This window comes from Eubalaena glacialis, chromosome 4 (genome assembly GCF_028564815.1).
Source record: "Eubalaena glacialis isolate mEubGla1 chromosome 4, mEubGla1.1.hap2.+ XY, whole genome shotgun sequence".
Classification (NCBI taxonomy): domain Eukaryota; kingdom Metazoa; phylum Chordata; class Mammalia; order Artiodactyla; family Balaenidae; genus Eubalaena; species Eubalaena glacialis.
The window spans coordinates 34,043,963-34,058,620 of NC_083719.1; the positions used below are offsets into that span (position 1 = coordinate 34,043,963).

The 14,658-nt window shown below is 35.9% G+C and overlaps 1 protein-coding gene across 2 annotated transcripts in view; it reads left to right on the forward strand.

Moving 5' to 3' along the window:
• The window catches only part of C7 (complement C7), a 52,099-nt gene that overhangs the window by 12,753 nt on the left and 24,688 nt on the right, over positions 1–14,658 (forward strand). For both annotated transcript variants that reach the window (XM_061189221.1, XM_061189220.1), the window contains exons 6-10: positions 895–1,033; positions 7,492–7,662; positions 8,952–9,195; positions 11,258–11,368; positions 14,468–14,634. In XM_061189221.1, coding sequence (XP_061045204.1) covers positions 895–1,033; positions 7,492–7,662; positions 8,952–9,195; positions 11,258–11,368; positions 14,468–14,634 — 832 coding nt within the window. The remainder of the gene's footprint in view (positions 1–894; positions 1,034–7,491; positions 7,663–8,951; positions 9,196–11,257; positions 11,369–14,467; positions 14,635–14,658) is intronic.

Here is a 14,658-nt window from a genome sequence, read left to right on the forward strand (position 1 = left end):
TGCATAGAGCTCTTTGCCACATCCTGAAACAATTTAAAAATTCCTATCTATATACCTGTAAATATATGTGGTAAAGCACAGAGGGACCAGTTGTCCCTGGACTGTCGGTTTTGGCACTGAAAGTCCTGCATCTAAGGAAACCCCTCAGACCTGGGAAAACCTGGCCAGTCAGTCCCGCTATGGGAGGGAAGCGGGGAGAACTAATTCAATGATGTGGGGCTACTTAAGGGAATGAAGAGACAACAGAATGAGAGCAGCGGAAGGAGAGAGAAAGTGTGTTGGAACACTCAGACTGAAAAGTAATCACCTAAACTTTCAAGTGAAGTTGAGGCAATCCTCTTAGCCTTTTTAGAAAGAATTCTGAAAAACTTTTAACGGTCAGACCCAAGTTAAAGTTTCAAGGTTTTAAGATAATCTCTTTGAGAGTGATAGTTAGATGTGATTTTTCTATACTACTATAAAATTCATTAACGGAAAAATGGTAAAATTACTTTAAAGAGTATACAAGTTAGCATGCTAAGAGGCCGACTAGTTGTAAATCGTTGTAGAGAGTTCTCTCTCTTCAAGAGTAATCTTAATTGTTTGGTTTTATCTATTGATTCAATTCAAAACCAGCTGTTGCCATAGATACCAAAGGGCTGTGTGTTTCCTAAATACGTTCTTAGGCTAAAAGGATGTTGGGTTTCCCCAGCTATTAGTTTTAACCATTATAGCAAGCAGGGGGAGTTGGGTAATGCATAGTGTGCTTTAGGAGGCTTTTTATTTGAGCTCTCGCAGAGATGTTTAACTGTAATGTATTTCAAGAATATCTAGAGTTCTCTAATGATGCCTGTTTCAGCAAGTGGTATTTCTGGTTTTTAACAGCCTTTTCTTCTTTCATTTTTTTAAAAACAGTTACAATGCGCTCACGGGCCAGTTTAGGAACAAAGTCCTCAACACTAAAAGTTTTGGTGGTCAATGCAGAAAGGTGTTTAGTGGGAATGGGAGAGATTTCTACAGACTGAGTGGAAATATCCTCTCCTATACATTCCAGGTACTTAATGACATTGATTTGATTTCTTTCTAATCTGTGAATTGTTGCCAGAGATCACTATATGATATTGATTTTTTTGGTATTTTGTTGAGAATTTACTTGTGGCCTCATATGTGGTCAATTCTTAGAAATGTCTTATATAGGCTTAAAAAGAATACATTTTCTTTTTTTAAGAAATGTTTTATTTATTCTTAAAATTTTTTTTTATACAATTTTTAAAGTTTACTTTCCATTTACAGGTACTGCAAAATATTGGCTCTATTCCCCGTGTTGTACAATACATCCTTGAGCCCATCTTACACACAGTAGTGTGTACCTCCCACTCCCTCACCCCTATATTTCCCCCCCGTTCCACCAGTTTGTTCTCTATATCTGTGAGTCTTCTTCTTTTATGTTACATTCACTATTTAAGAATATATATTCTTTAAATCTGTGTTATAGGGCAATGATACTTTTAATTTGTGTCATTCAAGCTGAAATATCCATTGTCTCATTTTGAACTCCATACTCCATGTGGGTCCAGAACCTGATGGTCTGTCCCTGTGTGGGTGTTAAAACCCAAGGCCCTGCTCATGACTGGTTGTGATAGTCTCCTAACCACTGCCACAGTGTCACCTTACTTAAAAATGCTTTTTTTAAAAATTATGAAATATTTCATATGTACAAAAGGCTGTGAATAACATATACTTGCAGTTTGGAGAAAACTAATAATACAAACAGGACTACATATGCCCACCACCCACCTCAAGAAATAGAATATTACCAGTGACTTAAAGGCTCCTATCTACCTCTCTCTGTCACATCTTCTCTACCTGTACTGCCCATGCAACCACTATCTTATATTTTGTATTAATCATTTCCTTGTTTTTCTGTATATGTTTATCCCATAAGTCTTTGTCCCTAAAGAAAAATTTGTGATTTAGTTTTGCTTGTTCTTTGCCACTTATATAGATAAATCATATAGTATATATTCTTCTATGAATCGTTCTTTCACTCAAAATTAGAGTTTTAAAGTTTATTCATGCTGATGTAGATGGCATTTTTACTGCTGTTTCTATTTTTTTCTTATGAAAATGCCTTGAACATTCTTGTGCATGAGTTCCATACAAATGAGCTAGAGCTTCTCTAGTGCAGACACCTGGAACTCGAATTGCTGCTTTGTAGGCTATGTTTAGGTTACACTTTACTAAAGTTTCCAAAACCTATATATGACCAATCTATACCCCAGCAGCAGTGTGGAAGAGTGGCCTGTGCTCCACATCCTTGCCAGCATCCATATTGCCAGACTTTAAAATTTTGTTTATGGTCTCAAGGTTTCCTCTGCAGGTTTCTGCTTCTTGCAGGCTGTTTCTGTCATACACACCTAAACTCATCCTGTTTATTGATTTCAACACAAAATCTACTCACACAAAACAGTAATGGCTTTAGGGGAAATTCCTGAAGATTTAGAGGGAACATAGAGGAGAGACTGTCTACCTCATAGTGCCAATGCCTCCGACAAAAACAGTTGAGATCCTCTATCTTAAATTGTCTGTCCTTTCACAACCTAAGCCAAAAGAAGTTTCTGGTCTCATCCTGTTTTAGCCTCTTTCTTGCTCATCTCTTCCAAGATCTCCTCTCTCATGCCTTTCCTCCCATCTTCCCAGAGCTCAGAAATTTCCAGTTCAGCCCTCCTTACTGATTACTCCCAAATTTGTAAACCAAAACTATTAGGATATTCAGAAGGAAGGGGCTTTAGTTTACCAAAATTAGTCATCTTCAGAAAGCAGTTCTGATTATAAGGAGCAAACCCACCAACCTCCAACTTATAATGGAATGAAATTACATTTAAGAGTTATTGAATCATGAAAGTAGAAAGTGGAACTGACTTGAAAAATAATCATAGCTACCAATTTTTGAATATTTCCTGTGGCATCTGCACTATTTTAGGCAATTTGTGTAATTTTAATCCTCACGACATCTGTGGAAGGTAGGTAATATTTTACTGTTTTATATATATAGAAATCGAGGCTCAGAGGACTTCAGCAGACTTGCTTCAAGTCACCAAATTAATAAGCAGTAGAGCTTGGATCCAGTCTGTCAGACTTCACAGCCCTTCATTTTTCTAGTATATTTTACTCTCCCAATGTATTGTATTAACCGCTTTTTTGACTCTAAATTCTACTTGGTGAAAAACATATATTGTAATTTACCCTTTGGCCAGAAGGGAGAATGTGAGATAGGCATATAAAGACAATTTTTTCTCCTCGCATTACTAAGAGGATGTGTTGATAATTCTTTCATAATTATAAGGGGGAGAATTGCATATATGTATATATATGCATATATATGTGTGTGTGTGTGTGTGTGTGTGTGTGTATATATGTAGTCAAATTTAGAAAGTTACAGAACAGAGGAATAATAAGGGAGAGAATTTCTGACATGGTTGGAAAGGAGACATGCTGGAAACCTGCAGCTTCTGAAGAAGAAAAATAATTTAATAACAGCATAATCCTGACATTCGTTTTCTACAGCATGGCTTGGTTTTTGGATTGACATCTGAAATGCCTTGCCAGTCACTGAATTTGAAGGTGTTTGTCAGAGGTAGAGGGAAATTATAGCCTGTTATTTAGGATCCAGCCGGAGGGAAATGAGGTGGAAGCAATAGGCAGTGAGTCAATCACTGCAGCGGGAAACCCAGGTGCGAATATGGAGGCGGTCAACGTCCTCCTCAGTTCAAATAGAAGGGGAGCCACTGGCGATTCAGGCCTCTACAGGTGGAACATGACTTTTGGCTTGTTGGAACATAAATGTTAGTAAATAAACATAAAACAGAATCAGTCAATCTCTCTTCTAATCTCTGTTTTGGAAATCAGCATGGTAGTTTATCCAGGACAAACCCAGTTTCTTACTGAGTAAGCCACTTACTTTGATGCCATGCACATTCTCTGTTTGCTTATATTTTTCATACCACCAGGAAGCCTTTGAAACATAAGCACACTCCAGCTCCACGGTCACTTTGGGAAGGTGCCACCCTGCTTAGTTCAGCCTGGGAGATGCTGAAAGACTGTCTTGTTTATTCTCAACATGTAATGAGTTGCAGATGGGAGTGAGCAAAGATTAAGGTGGAGAAAATAACTTCCTGGATCCTCCTGTTTTGATCTTGAATGTAATTCATTATATTAAAAAAATTTTTTTGTTGAAGTGTAGTTGATTTACAATGTTGTGTTAGTTTCTGATGTACAGCAAAGTGATTCAGATATATATATATTCTTTTTCAGAGTCTTTTCCATTACAGTTTATTACAAGATATTGAATATAGTTCCCTGTGCTATACAGTAGGACCTTGTTTTTTATCTATTTTATACATAGTAGTTTGTATCTGCTAATCCCAAACTCCTAATTTATCCCTCCCTCTCCTTCCCCTTTGGTAACCATAAGTTTGTTTTCTATGTCTGTGAGTCTGTTCCTGTTTTGTAAACAAGTTCATTTGTATCCTCTTTTTAGATTCCACATATAAGTGATATATGATGTTTGTCTTTCTCTGATTTAGTTCACTTAGTATACTTCGTTATAGTTTTTAAAGCAAGATCCTATATGTATATCAAATGAATAACAAAAACGTATTCTAAAGGCAATTTTAACTAATGCTTAGTTATCTGATCCTCTGCTTCCTCTGTTGGTATGTGTCTAGATATCTGAGATTTCTAAATCTACTTTGTTAACAGAAAATAATCTGAATGATAATAAAAGTAGCTCACATATATTAAGAACCTTTTATATACTAAGCACTGTTTCAAGTGCTTTAAATAGAACTTTTTTTTAATAATAACCTAAGTATGTAGGTACTGTCATCTACTATTTTTACAGATGAGGAAACTGAGACAAAGAATGCTGAGTAATTTACCTACAATCACAGAGGTAGTAGATGACAACTATGGGGTCTGAACCCTAGAAGTGTGGCTCAGAGCCCTTGCAGCACACTGTACTTAGGTGGGGTTAGAATATGTATAAGCATTGATAGGAATGAGCCAGTAGAGAAAGAAAAGTTGAAGCTGTAAGGCAAGGAGTAATCAATCAATTTAATTAGTCCTTTGAAGAGGTGAGAGGGAATGCAATACAGAAAAAAGACAGAGAAATTAGCCTTAGACTGGAGGAGGAACACCTGCGCAGGAAAGGAAGCGAAGACATTCGTAAGTCTGTAAATTTGTTAGCCAGAAGTGTAAGAAGTCTCTGTCTGATAGTGGGAGTGTTTGTAAAGAAAGAGGTTAAGTTTATCTTCTGAGAGTGAAGGAAATGATTGTAAGATTGGGGGATTGAGATGGGTGCAGAACTTTTGAAATAGATACTGTAGGGAATGGGAGAAAGAATTGGCTAGAGATTTAGGGTTGCTGGAATGTATTGAGGATTCCACTGAGGGTGGAAATTATGAATGGACTTACAGTAACACCAATCGATAGTTGTGTGATTTTTCTATAGCAGTGCTAAGGTGCTTGACTGCGAGCACTGAACAAAGGTTGAGTTTTTGCCTGCCAAGTATGGTGGCAGAACATACCTAGGCAAGGTTCATTGGCAGGAGTTAGGTTCATTGGCAAGAGAATAATAAGTCATGAACCATGAAGCTTAACTACAACATGAAGGAAGTGACAAAATTAAGGTGCTGATAGGGAAAGAGAAGGGAAAGTAAGTTGAAGGGCTGTCTCTATGAGGTTGAATAATAGATATGGCAATAATAGAATGAGTGTCAAAAGAGTGAGAGATGTCAGAGTGTAGGATGTTTGAATTTGTGACTTCAGAGGAAGACTCAGTCTGGGGAAATTTCAGGATCTTAGCTGGAAGGAAGAGGGTATTAAAGAAAGTTTAAGATCACACTACCTTGAGAAAGGATTCTTGTGGCTATGTGTAGAGTACATGGGAGTGAGGAGACGCTGAACTAAAGTTCTTAAGAGGCTTATCTGCATAAATCATGAATCAAGTATTTGAATTGTACATCTGAAGAAGAGAAAAAAATAGGCTAATTTAAAAAAAAAAAAAAGGCTAAATTTTTTTTTTTTTTTTTTTTTTACATTGAAAGGAAGGTAGGTAACTTTTCTTCCTCGAGAGAAAAAACTAAATTCTGTGTCTGTCCAAAACCAAATAGGACTGAGACACTATCTAGTGACTCTAGAAATCTCTAGTACATTTTTAAATAATGTCCTCTTTGTATTCAATAATAATAATAATAATAATTATGTCCTCTTTGTAGTTAAGAATAATAATATATTCTTCATTTTGACTTGAGCTGAATTTTTGCGTTTGACTTTTACACAAACCAATTTCATAATATAATGAAAATAATGTTGGAATAAAAGGTATGGTTAAATCTATTTTTTCTTCTCTTCTGTCATGCTTCTAGCATGAATGCCTGATTTTTAACATGGGTAGTGATGAAAGTATTTTTAATATTTTCTGGCATTTTGTTGAATTTCCTTCTAGTCTTTTTTGACTGGGCATATACTTGCATATTTGTGGTTAATAGAATTTGTAAATATCACATTTATACTTGCTTTTTCATTTAACATGAACAATTTGTCCTCACACTCATCCTTTATGATGGCTGCATAATATTCTATTTTCTTTTTAGCTTTTTTAAAAAAAATTTTTATTGGGGTATAGTTGATTTACAATGTTGTGTTAATTTCAGGTGTACAGCAAAGTGAATCTGTTATACATATACATATATCCACTCTTTTTTAGATTTTAGCTTTATTTTTAAAATGTATCATATTCATCATTTAAATTTTCTCTGTGTTTATTTATACTTTGATCTCAAATACAGATGTGTATGGACATATAATAAAAACACAAATACTTGTGAAAGGAGAGTTACTGATTTGAATATTTATGTAGAACAGACTGAGAGTCATATTTCATGTTGTTTTATTCTCATGGTGACTGACATTTTTAGCAAGATAGTTGCCTATGATTTAAAAAAAACTAAAGATTTTTTCATGAAGATTCAGATATATCTCTTTTCTTGAAAAATCAGATATCTGTCAGTGCTAGAACCTGTAGTAATGTATAGGACTGTCGGATGGATTTGAGTGTTGGGTACCTTTTAGATCCTTTTAGACAGGGTGTGTGCTCACTTCTTCATTACCCCGCCTTCCACTGGATGCTTCCAACATTTATATTACTTGCCAGTCCTCTGTGGGCATTTCATTTTGACACTTGATCTAGGACAAAATAAAGGATAAAGAAATAGTAGTCTTCATGAATGCTGGAGCTGTCCCTTCTCAACCACATGTGACTATCCTGTTGTCTGTTTTTAAATTTGTTTGGGATGACTTTTTCTTCTACCATCTAGCATAGGAAAAACAATTCCAATCTTAACATTTGTTCAAGTCAAACAGAATTAGAAATTTAAATCCACTACTGGATCACATAGAACATTTCAAAAACAAAGCCCCAGAGATCTAACTTTTTCATTTCCTTTATAGGTGAAAATAAATAATGATTTTAATAATGAATTTTACAATAGTACCTGGTCTTATGTAAAACATACATCAACAGAACATTCATCATCTAGTAAAGGACGCTTCCTCTTTTTTAGTTCTTCATCTTCTTCGTACAGTTTCTCTTCAAATATGGAAAAAATCCATAAGGAAAAGGTTAGTATGAAATATTAGTTAACTTTTCCATATTTTACTGGTTTAGGTATTTCTAACATTAACAGAAGTGCATTTACTAAAAGAATCAGCTTTCATTTTTTAATTAGGGCACAGTATCTTCTTCAAAGAGATAATCCGATATATTTCTTTAAAAGATATGGTTTTTGTCTTGTTAATTCTCTTTGATAATACATTTATTTACACTTTTTATTTTCTCATTGAAGTATTTGTTCTTATTTAAAAATCTAAAAAAAAACTTATTACTTTCAAATCTTGTAGTTAAAACTAGCCTAAATTTCTAAATCATGATTACTGATGCTACTATTTTAAGTATTATATACAATTTCAAAAATCCAATGAAATGTGCTTCCGAAACACTAATACTAGAGTTTTTTAAAGAAGGTGCATGAAAATAAAAGATGTTAAAATACTTTACTACTTTGGAGATACCACCATTTTCATCCGAGGAGGTTAAAAGACTTAATTTTAGATACTCTGTTTTATTGAGATACTAAAACTTTCATCATGGGCAACCTGAACAGTTGAAATGAATTGTTCTAATTGATTCACACTTACTGCTGAAGAAGTTTTCAGGCTGATCATCATTCATAATATACATAATTCATCTCATTCTTAAAGTCAGTAACTTGATTAATAAATCACATAAGCGAGGTATAAAGGAATATAATTTTGTTTGTTTTATGACTAAGAAGTTGATTGTGGAAATATGAGCTGTAAAAACATTTATTATACCCATATTATATTGTTCACATAAGTGAGGATTTGGTGTAAGGTAGCTCTGTCTTGGACATCATGAAAAGATGCTTAGGAAGGGTTTAAAAGACCTCATTATAAAGTAGCTTACCCTGTAAATACTCCAGTATGGGAGATAAATTATACGGTCACCTTACCTATAAGTCATTGTTATGATGTGGACTCTAGGGATATTATATCCCTGTTTGTGAGATTATTTAGCAGTTAACAATGTTGAATCTTTTTTTCTAGTTGAGGAAGGCATAACAACTTGGTCTTGGGGGTTTTAAAAGTCGTGTATAAAACCAGTTACCATGTCATCACTCAGATGTTATTTCTGTTTGGGATTCCGAAAATTCCTTAGATTGCTTCAAGTGGGTGGGCCCAGAAGAGACCTCATTATGCATCAAAAATAAAAATTCACTTAGTCTGCATTGATGGAGGTGGCTGTTGATGGAGACATTGGACAAGGAACTATTTCCATTGCCTTTTAGTCTTCATCCTAAAACTCCTTTTACTCTTTCTTCTTCCTATAGAGTTATCAGTTGTTGGTTCTTCAGAACACTGTTGAAGTGGCTCAGTTTATCAATAACAATCCGGACTTTTTACAACTTGCTGAGTCATTCTGGAAGGAACTCTCCTACCTTCCCTCTCTGTATGACTACAGCGCCTATCGAAGACTGATCGACCAGTATGGGACACATTATCTTCAGTCTGGGTCCTTAGGAGGAGAATACAAAGTTATCTTTTATTTGGACTCAGAAAAAATCAAACAAAGCGGTAGAGTATTAAAAATATTGTTATATACAAGCATCGCAGGGATTTTAATGAGTAGTTAAACTTTAGAGCTTTAAAATATGACAAATGGAGATTAAATTGCAAAAGAATCCAAAATTGCAAGAATCTATTATACTCTACTCAAAATCTTCCAGGGTTTAAGAAAAAGCCTGCCTACTCTTTTGGATAGTACCCTGAAGTGAGAGTTAAGCCATTATCATTATTGCTATCTCTAGAGGGTGTTGACTGGATTTTTAGAATACTTTTTAATCTTCCCCGTTTCTCAGATTAAGTAATATTCCTCGAGGAAAACTAATGAGGAGTTTACTGATATTGCAGAAATCAAAACGTTTCAATGAAGTCTTTTCTTATTTACCTCTGTTCTTTACCACTCACATTCCTTTAAAAAAAATCTGCTCTGGATATCATGAGTTTGCTTACTACCTAAAACTTGTAACAATAGCTTAAATTTATTGGATGCCATCTTCTAGACAGGCAGGTTGCCTATGTTAGCAATAATCCTCACTGCTACCGAGTGAAATCCAAGGGCATACTGATTGTAAGCAGGTCTAACTGGCTCCAGCATCAACTTAGCTTTTTCCTTACGCTATGTTGCTGCTGGAATTGCCTGCTTTTTGTTAGACTCAGGGCACACTACTGAGTTCATACTTGGTTGACTTCACAGTGAGAGGATGTTCCTCACCAGCTGCTGCCATGTTGGAAAAGAGTGTGTGTCCTAGTATCCATTCCTCCTTTCCAGAGACCTTTTGGCTTATTTACGTTCCAAGTCCAACCTGCTCCTTTCCAACTTTGTCCTGAAGCTCGTGGCCACACTTACTTCTCTATCCCAAATCGTCTCGTTAGCATCTTACTCTTCAGTCAAGACTTTCTTACCACCTTGGAGGAGAGTAAGACTGCTTACCTGAGATTCAGAGGAGGTCTTGTAGCCTTCTCTTGTGAGTGAACTACAATATTTTTCTGTGTTTCCATTGACTATTTTTTTTTTTCTATTGGGCTTAATTTTTACCAATTAAGATTTAATTAGAATGTGAGCTTTTCCAACCTCAGCAGGTTGGAAATGAATGCACAAGCACAGGTTTTTGTAGCAACAACAGAGGTAATATTTCTTTGGGGAATTAATCCAGAAAGGGGCTTGATCTAAACTCAGTTTCATGACCATTTTTTTTTTCTTTAACACTTAAAAAGAAACGAAGAGGATTTTTTTTTAAAGCTTTCTGAGTTGGTAAAAAAATTTTGAGTAAAAATTTTACTCTTGAGCAGTGTTTGTTCTTAAAAGTTTTAAGTGAAATTAATCAAGGATTCTGGGATATGTTATATGCCCCCAATTGTTCTTTAAGAAATACTGAGTTTATTATAATATAGTTAGTAAAATTATATAAAAATATATTTCTACCCTTTATTATTTTCTATCCTCTTTTAAAAAAATGCATTGGCAAAACTCCATTTGATAATGAGTAGAAATTGTAACCATCTAAGATTATGTGTCATAGGAAGAAACTGTAGAAACCAGAGATGTTAAAGATGGAGAGACTGAGGCACTAGAACTAGGATTTTAGGAATTAATTACTGTAGAACCAGAACCCAGCTTTTGGGGTCTCCAGTGGGTGGGCTGGAGGCCATTGCACATCTACTTTTACCTATTTGCCTTATGCCTGAGAAGCTGACTGCAGTTGGGTAAAAGGTATCACTCTGTGAAGTGCTCAGTTTTTGCTCCCTCCACTGTTTCACCCACCCCCACCCTCTGGTCAAAGTTAATAGAGGCCAAGAGCAGCTGAACCATTTGAAAGGAAGTTTCAGACATGTGATGCTTTACCCCTAAATATAATGCATGTATCTTATTTTGTTTATAACAAACATCAAATATCGCTTTTTCTGACCCTTGACCCTTCTAGAGCACTTGAAAATGTACGTATAGTATATTTTTGATTATATGGCCCCAGTGGTAGGAAACAACCCCTTATCCCACTCTCACACCTGGCCAGCATCTCAAAGGAGATTTTCAACAAATGTGGAAACTAAGCACCTTTAAAATTTTTCCCCCCAGGTCTTAGTTCAGAGGAGAAGAAGAAATGTGCTTCCTCACATATCAAGTTTTTGTTTAAATCATCAGAGCACACATGCAAGCAGATGGAAGAGACCTTAAAATTGGTTTCAGGTAAATGAGAAGGGGGTAATTTTCATTACAAACTTACCTCCATCCTCTTTCTTGTGGTTAATTCCTGGTCTCCAAGGGCCTTTGAAATTCTAGCAGGTGTTCTATTTTGTGTTTTTGAAATACTTGGTTATTTTTACCTCTGATCTCTCTGTCATATGTCATGGCAGTGATCCATCATACAGAGTGGAAATTTCACTGGGTATCTCTGTGTACTGTAACTATGTCCTCAGTGAACACCATCTTTGCTTCCTGTGAGGAAGGTTGACAAACAAGCCTAGAAAAATGACAGCAAGAGGAGAAGCTTCAGTTTCACTCTGTGACATGGATGCTTAGTGCAGTTAAAAGTTTTTGGTGCATGGTGATGGTGGTGGCAGAGTGCGGGAGGTGGTGTGTTAGTCTTTGAGTGATTGAAGAAGGAACTGGAAGGGTAAGCTGATTTAGACTGTGTCTAGATGCCGTGTTAGGGAGTTTGGGTTTCATCCTGATGGCAAGGGATGCCGTTAAAGGATTTAATACAGGGAGTGATTAAATGAAAGATGACAAATATAAAGTTGTAGCGAAAGAAGAGGGACTGAAAAGGAATAATCTGATAGGATAAGAACCAGAAAAGATGAGTAACATGGAAGGTAGAGGAGAAGAAATCGACAGCGAGAAATGCTACAGCAAAGTGACGTAAGAGAAGGTCTGAAGACTTCATTGGATTTGGTGATTAAGACTTAATTGCCTTAAAATGAAGAGATTCTTAGTGTAGTAAGGATGGAAATGAGACTGTGGTGCATTGTGTGAGGCCATGGAGCAGCATTAGAGCTCAAGTTCTCTTGGTGTGATGGCAGAAATTCGGATGAAGGAGAAGACTGACCCAGGTGCTAAAGTCCTCATCAAGGAAGCGAGAATCCTTTAGCAGATGACTGCAATAAGGAGGGAGACAGAGTGTTAAGCCAGGCTTAATTCCTCATTCACTTACTTTATTCATCAACTATTTACGGAACATATAGTGCATGCAGAAATTGTTCTAGGCACTGGTGATACAGCAGTGAACATGCCAGAAAAAGTGCCTGTCTTCTTGGACCTGACATGACGAAGGAGGAGGACAAGTTTTTGAACAACATGGAAATACACTGATCTGGAAATAGAAATGAAAGTGGGAGCTTTGAGAAGTTGTTGACATCAGTTATCAGTTGGGCTGGTGATTGGAAGCTACTTACTGATTTTATTTTATTTTATTTTAATTTTGCTTTGTTTTATCTTATTTTATTTTATGTTTAACAAACATGTAGCACTTATGATGTGCCCAGCACAATTTTAAGTGATTTACAAAAATTAACCAGTGTACTTCTACCTAAGAACTGGGTATTATTCATATTTCCATTTTACCGACAGGGACACTGAGGCACAGAAAAGTTGCCCAAGACCACAGTTGGGGTCAGGCACAAGATTCCAATGTCTGGCTTCACAATCTGGGCCCTTCACTGTTGCCCCAGGCTGATTGTCTAGGGGAAGAGGGCCAGCTGGAGCACAGAGCTCACTGAGGTGTAGAGAGAGAGGCTACAGGCTTAGAAATAAATATAAAAGCTGATTTCTTAGACTCTAGTTTGTAAACAAGCATGTCAGTTTAGGTGGTGATTCTCAAACTTTGGTATGCAAGAGGATTACCTGGGGCAGCCTGTTCAAATGCTGAGTACTTGACTTTTCTCTCAGCTACGTCCTTCTGTGTCTTGGCTGGAGCTCAGAAATCTGCAGTCATTCTAGGTGATTCTGATTCCAGTAGTTCAGGGACTGAACTTGGCAATACACTGCATTAAAAGTGTGACTATTTGCATTTTAAAATGTAGCTAACGAGGAAGATGAGGAAGCACTCAGGCATTTCTTTAAAAATATGAGACGTTAATAACTTCTGATGATAAAAGTGCAATTTTTGAATTTGCAAAATTTTATGAAAATGTTATGAAATTGCAAAATTTAATTAAAAAAAGGAAATGAAAATCAACGTAAGTCTGATCAGCAAGTAAGGAACTTCCAGTCATGACCAGTGTGGAAATCAATTATACATGGAGATGAAAATATTTCTGAAATTATAAGGCACAGAAATGAGAAAAAGGATTTGATTAGTATTCAAACTTTTTAGAACACTTTTTATGTGTTAATATATGCCTGTTAATAGCATTTTGGTTACTGTTAGTATTCCAGATGCAATGAACTCTTTCCTCCCAACATTTTCCTATGAAAATTTTCAAACATACAGAAAAGTTGAAAAAACATAGTAAAAAACGCCAATGTACCCACCTCATACATGCAATAATTATTATTTTGATGTTTTGATATATATATCTACATATAGTATTTATAATGTTGACTGTTTAGCAATGCATAAATATATATTTAAAATATTTGTGATATTTGCTGAACCATTTGGAAGTTTCAGATGTCATGATGTTTCATCCTTAAATACATGCATGTATCTTCTAAGAAACAAGATAGTCACCTGTGTAACAAATTTTCTTCTTACACTAAGAACATTAAGAATATGAATAATAATTTCTTAATAATCATCTACTGTTAGGTAATGGTTGTGTCTCTTTTCTTTTCTCTCCTAATAGATATTATTTTTTAGAGTAGTTTTAGATTCACAAAACAGTTGAGCAGAAAGTACCGAGAATCCCTATATCCCCGCTGTCCCCGTGGGCACAGCCTCTTCCATTATCAGCATCCAGGCCTTAGTGGTCCATTTGTTACAACTGATGAAACTACATTGACACATAATAATCACCCAAAGTCCATAGTTTACATGAGGGTTCACTCTTGTACATTCTGTGGGTTCGGAGAAATGCATAATGACATGTATCCATTATAGTATACAGAGCAATTTCACTGCCCTAAAAGTCCTCTAAAGATCCTAAAAATCCACTAAAAATACTAAAAATCCCTCCTACCCCACTTCCTGGCAACCACAGCTATTTTTACTCTCTCCATAGTTTTGCCTTTTCCAGAATGTCATACAGTTGAATGGGTTGTGTTACTTCATTGACTTTCAATTTCATATTCTCATTCTCATTTCATTTGCGCATCCAGACTTATTTCGTTTGATTTCTCCTTGAGTAGGAGCTCAGGGCAATGTGTTACGAGGGGTCCCATTTATCAGAGGGGGACGTCCTGGCCTTGTGTCTGGCCTTAGTTACCTGGAATTGGACAATCCTGCTGGAAACAAATGGAGATATTCTCGCTGGGCAGGATCTGTGACTGAACTTCCCCAAGTCATAAAACAAAAGGTATGTGACACTCTGTTGAAAGCA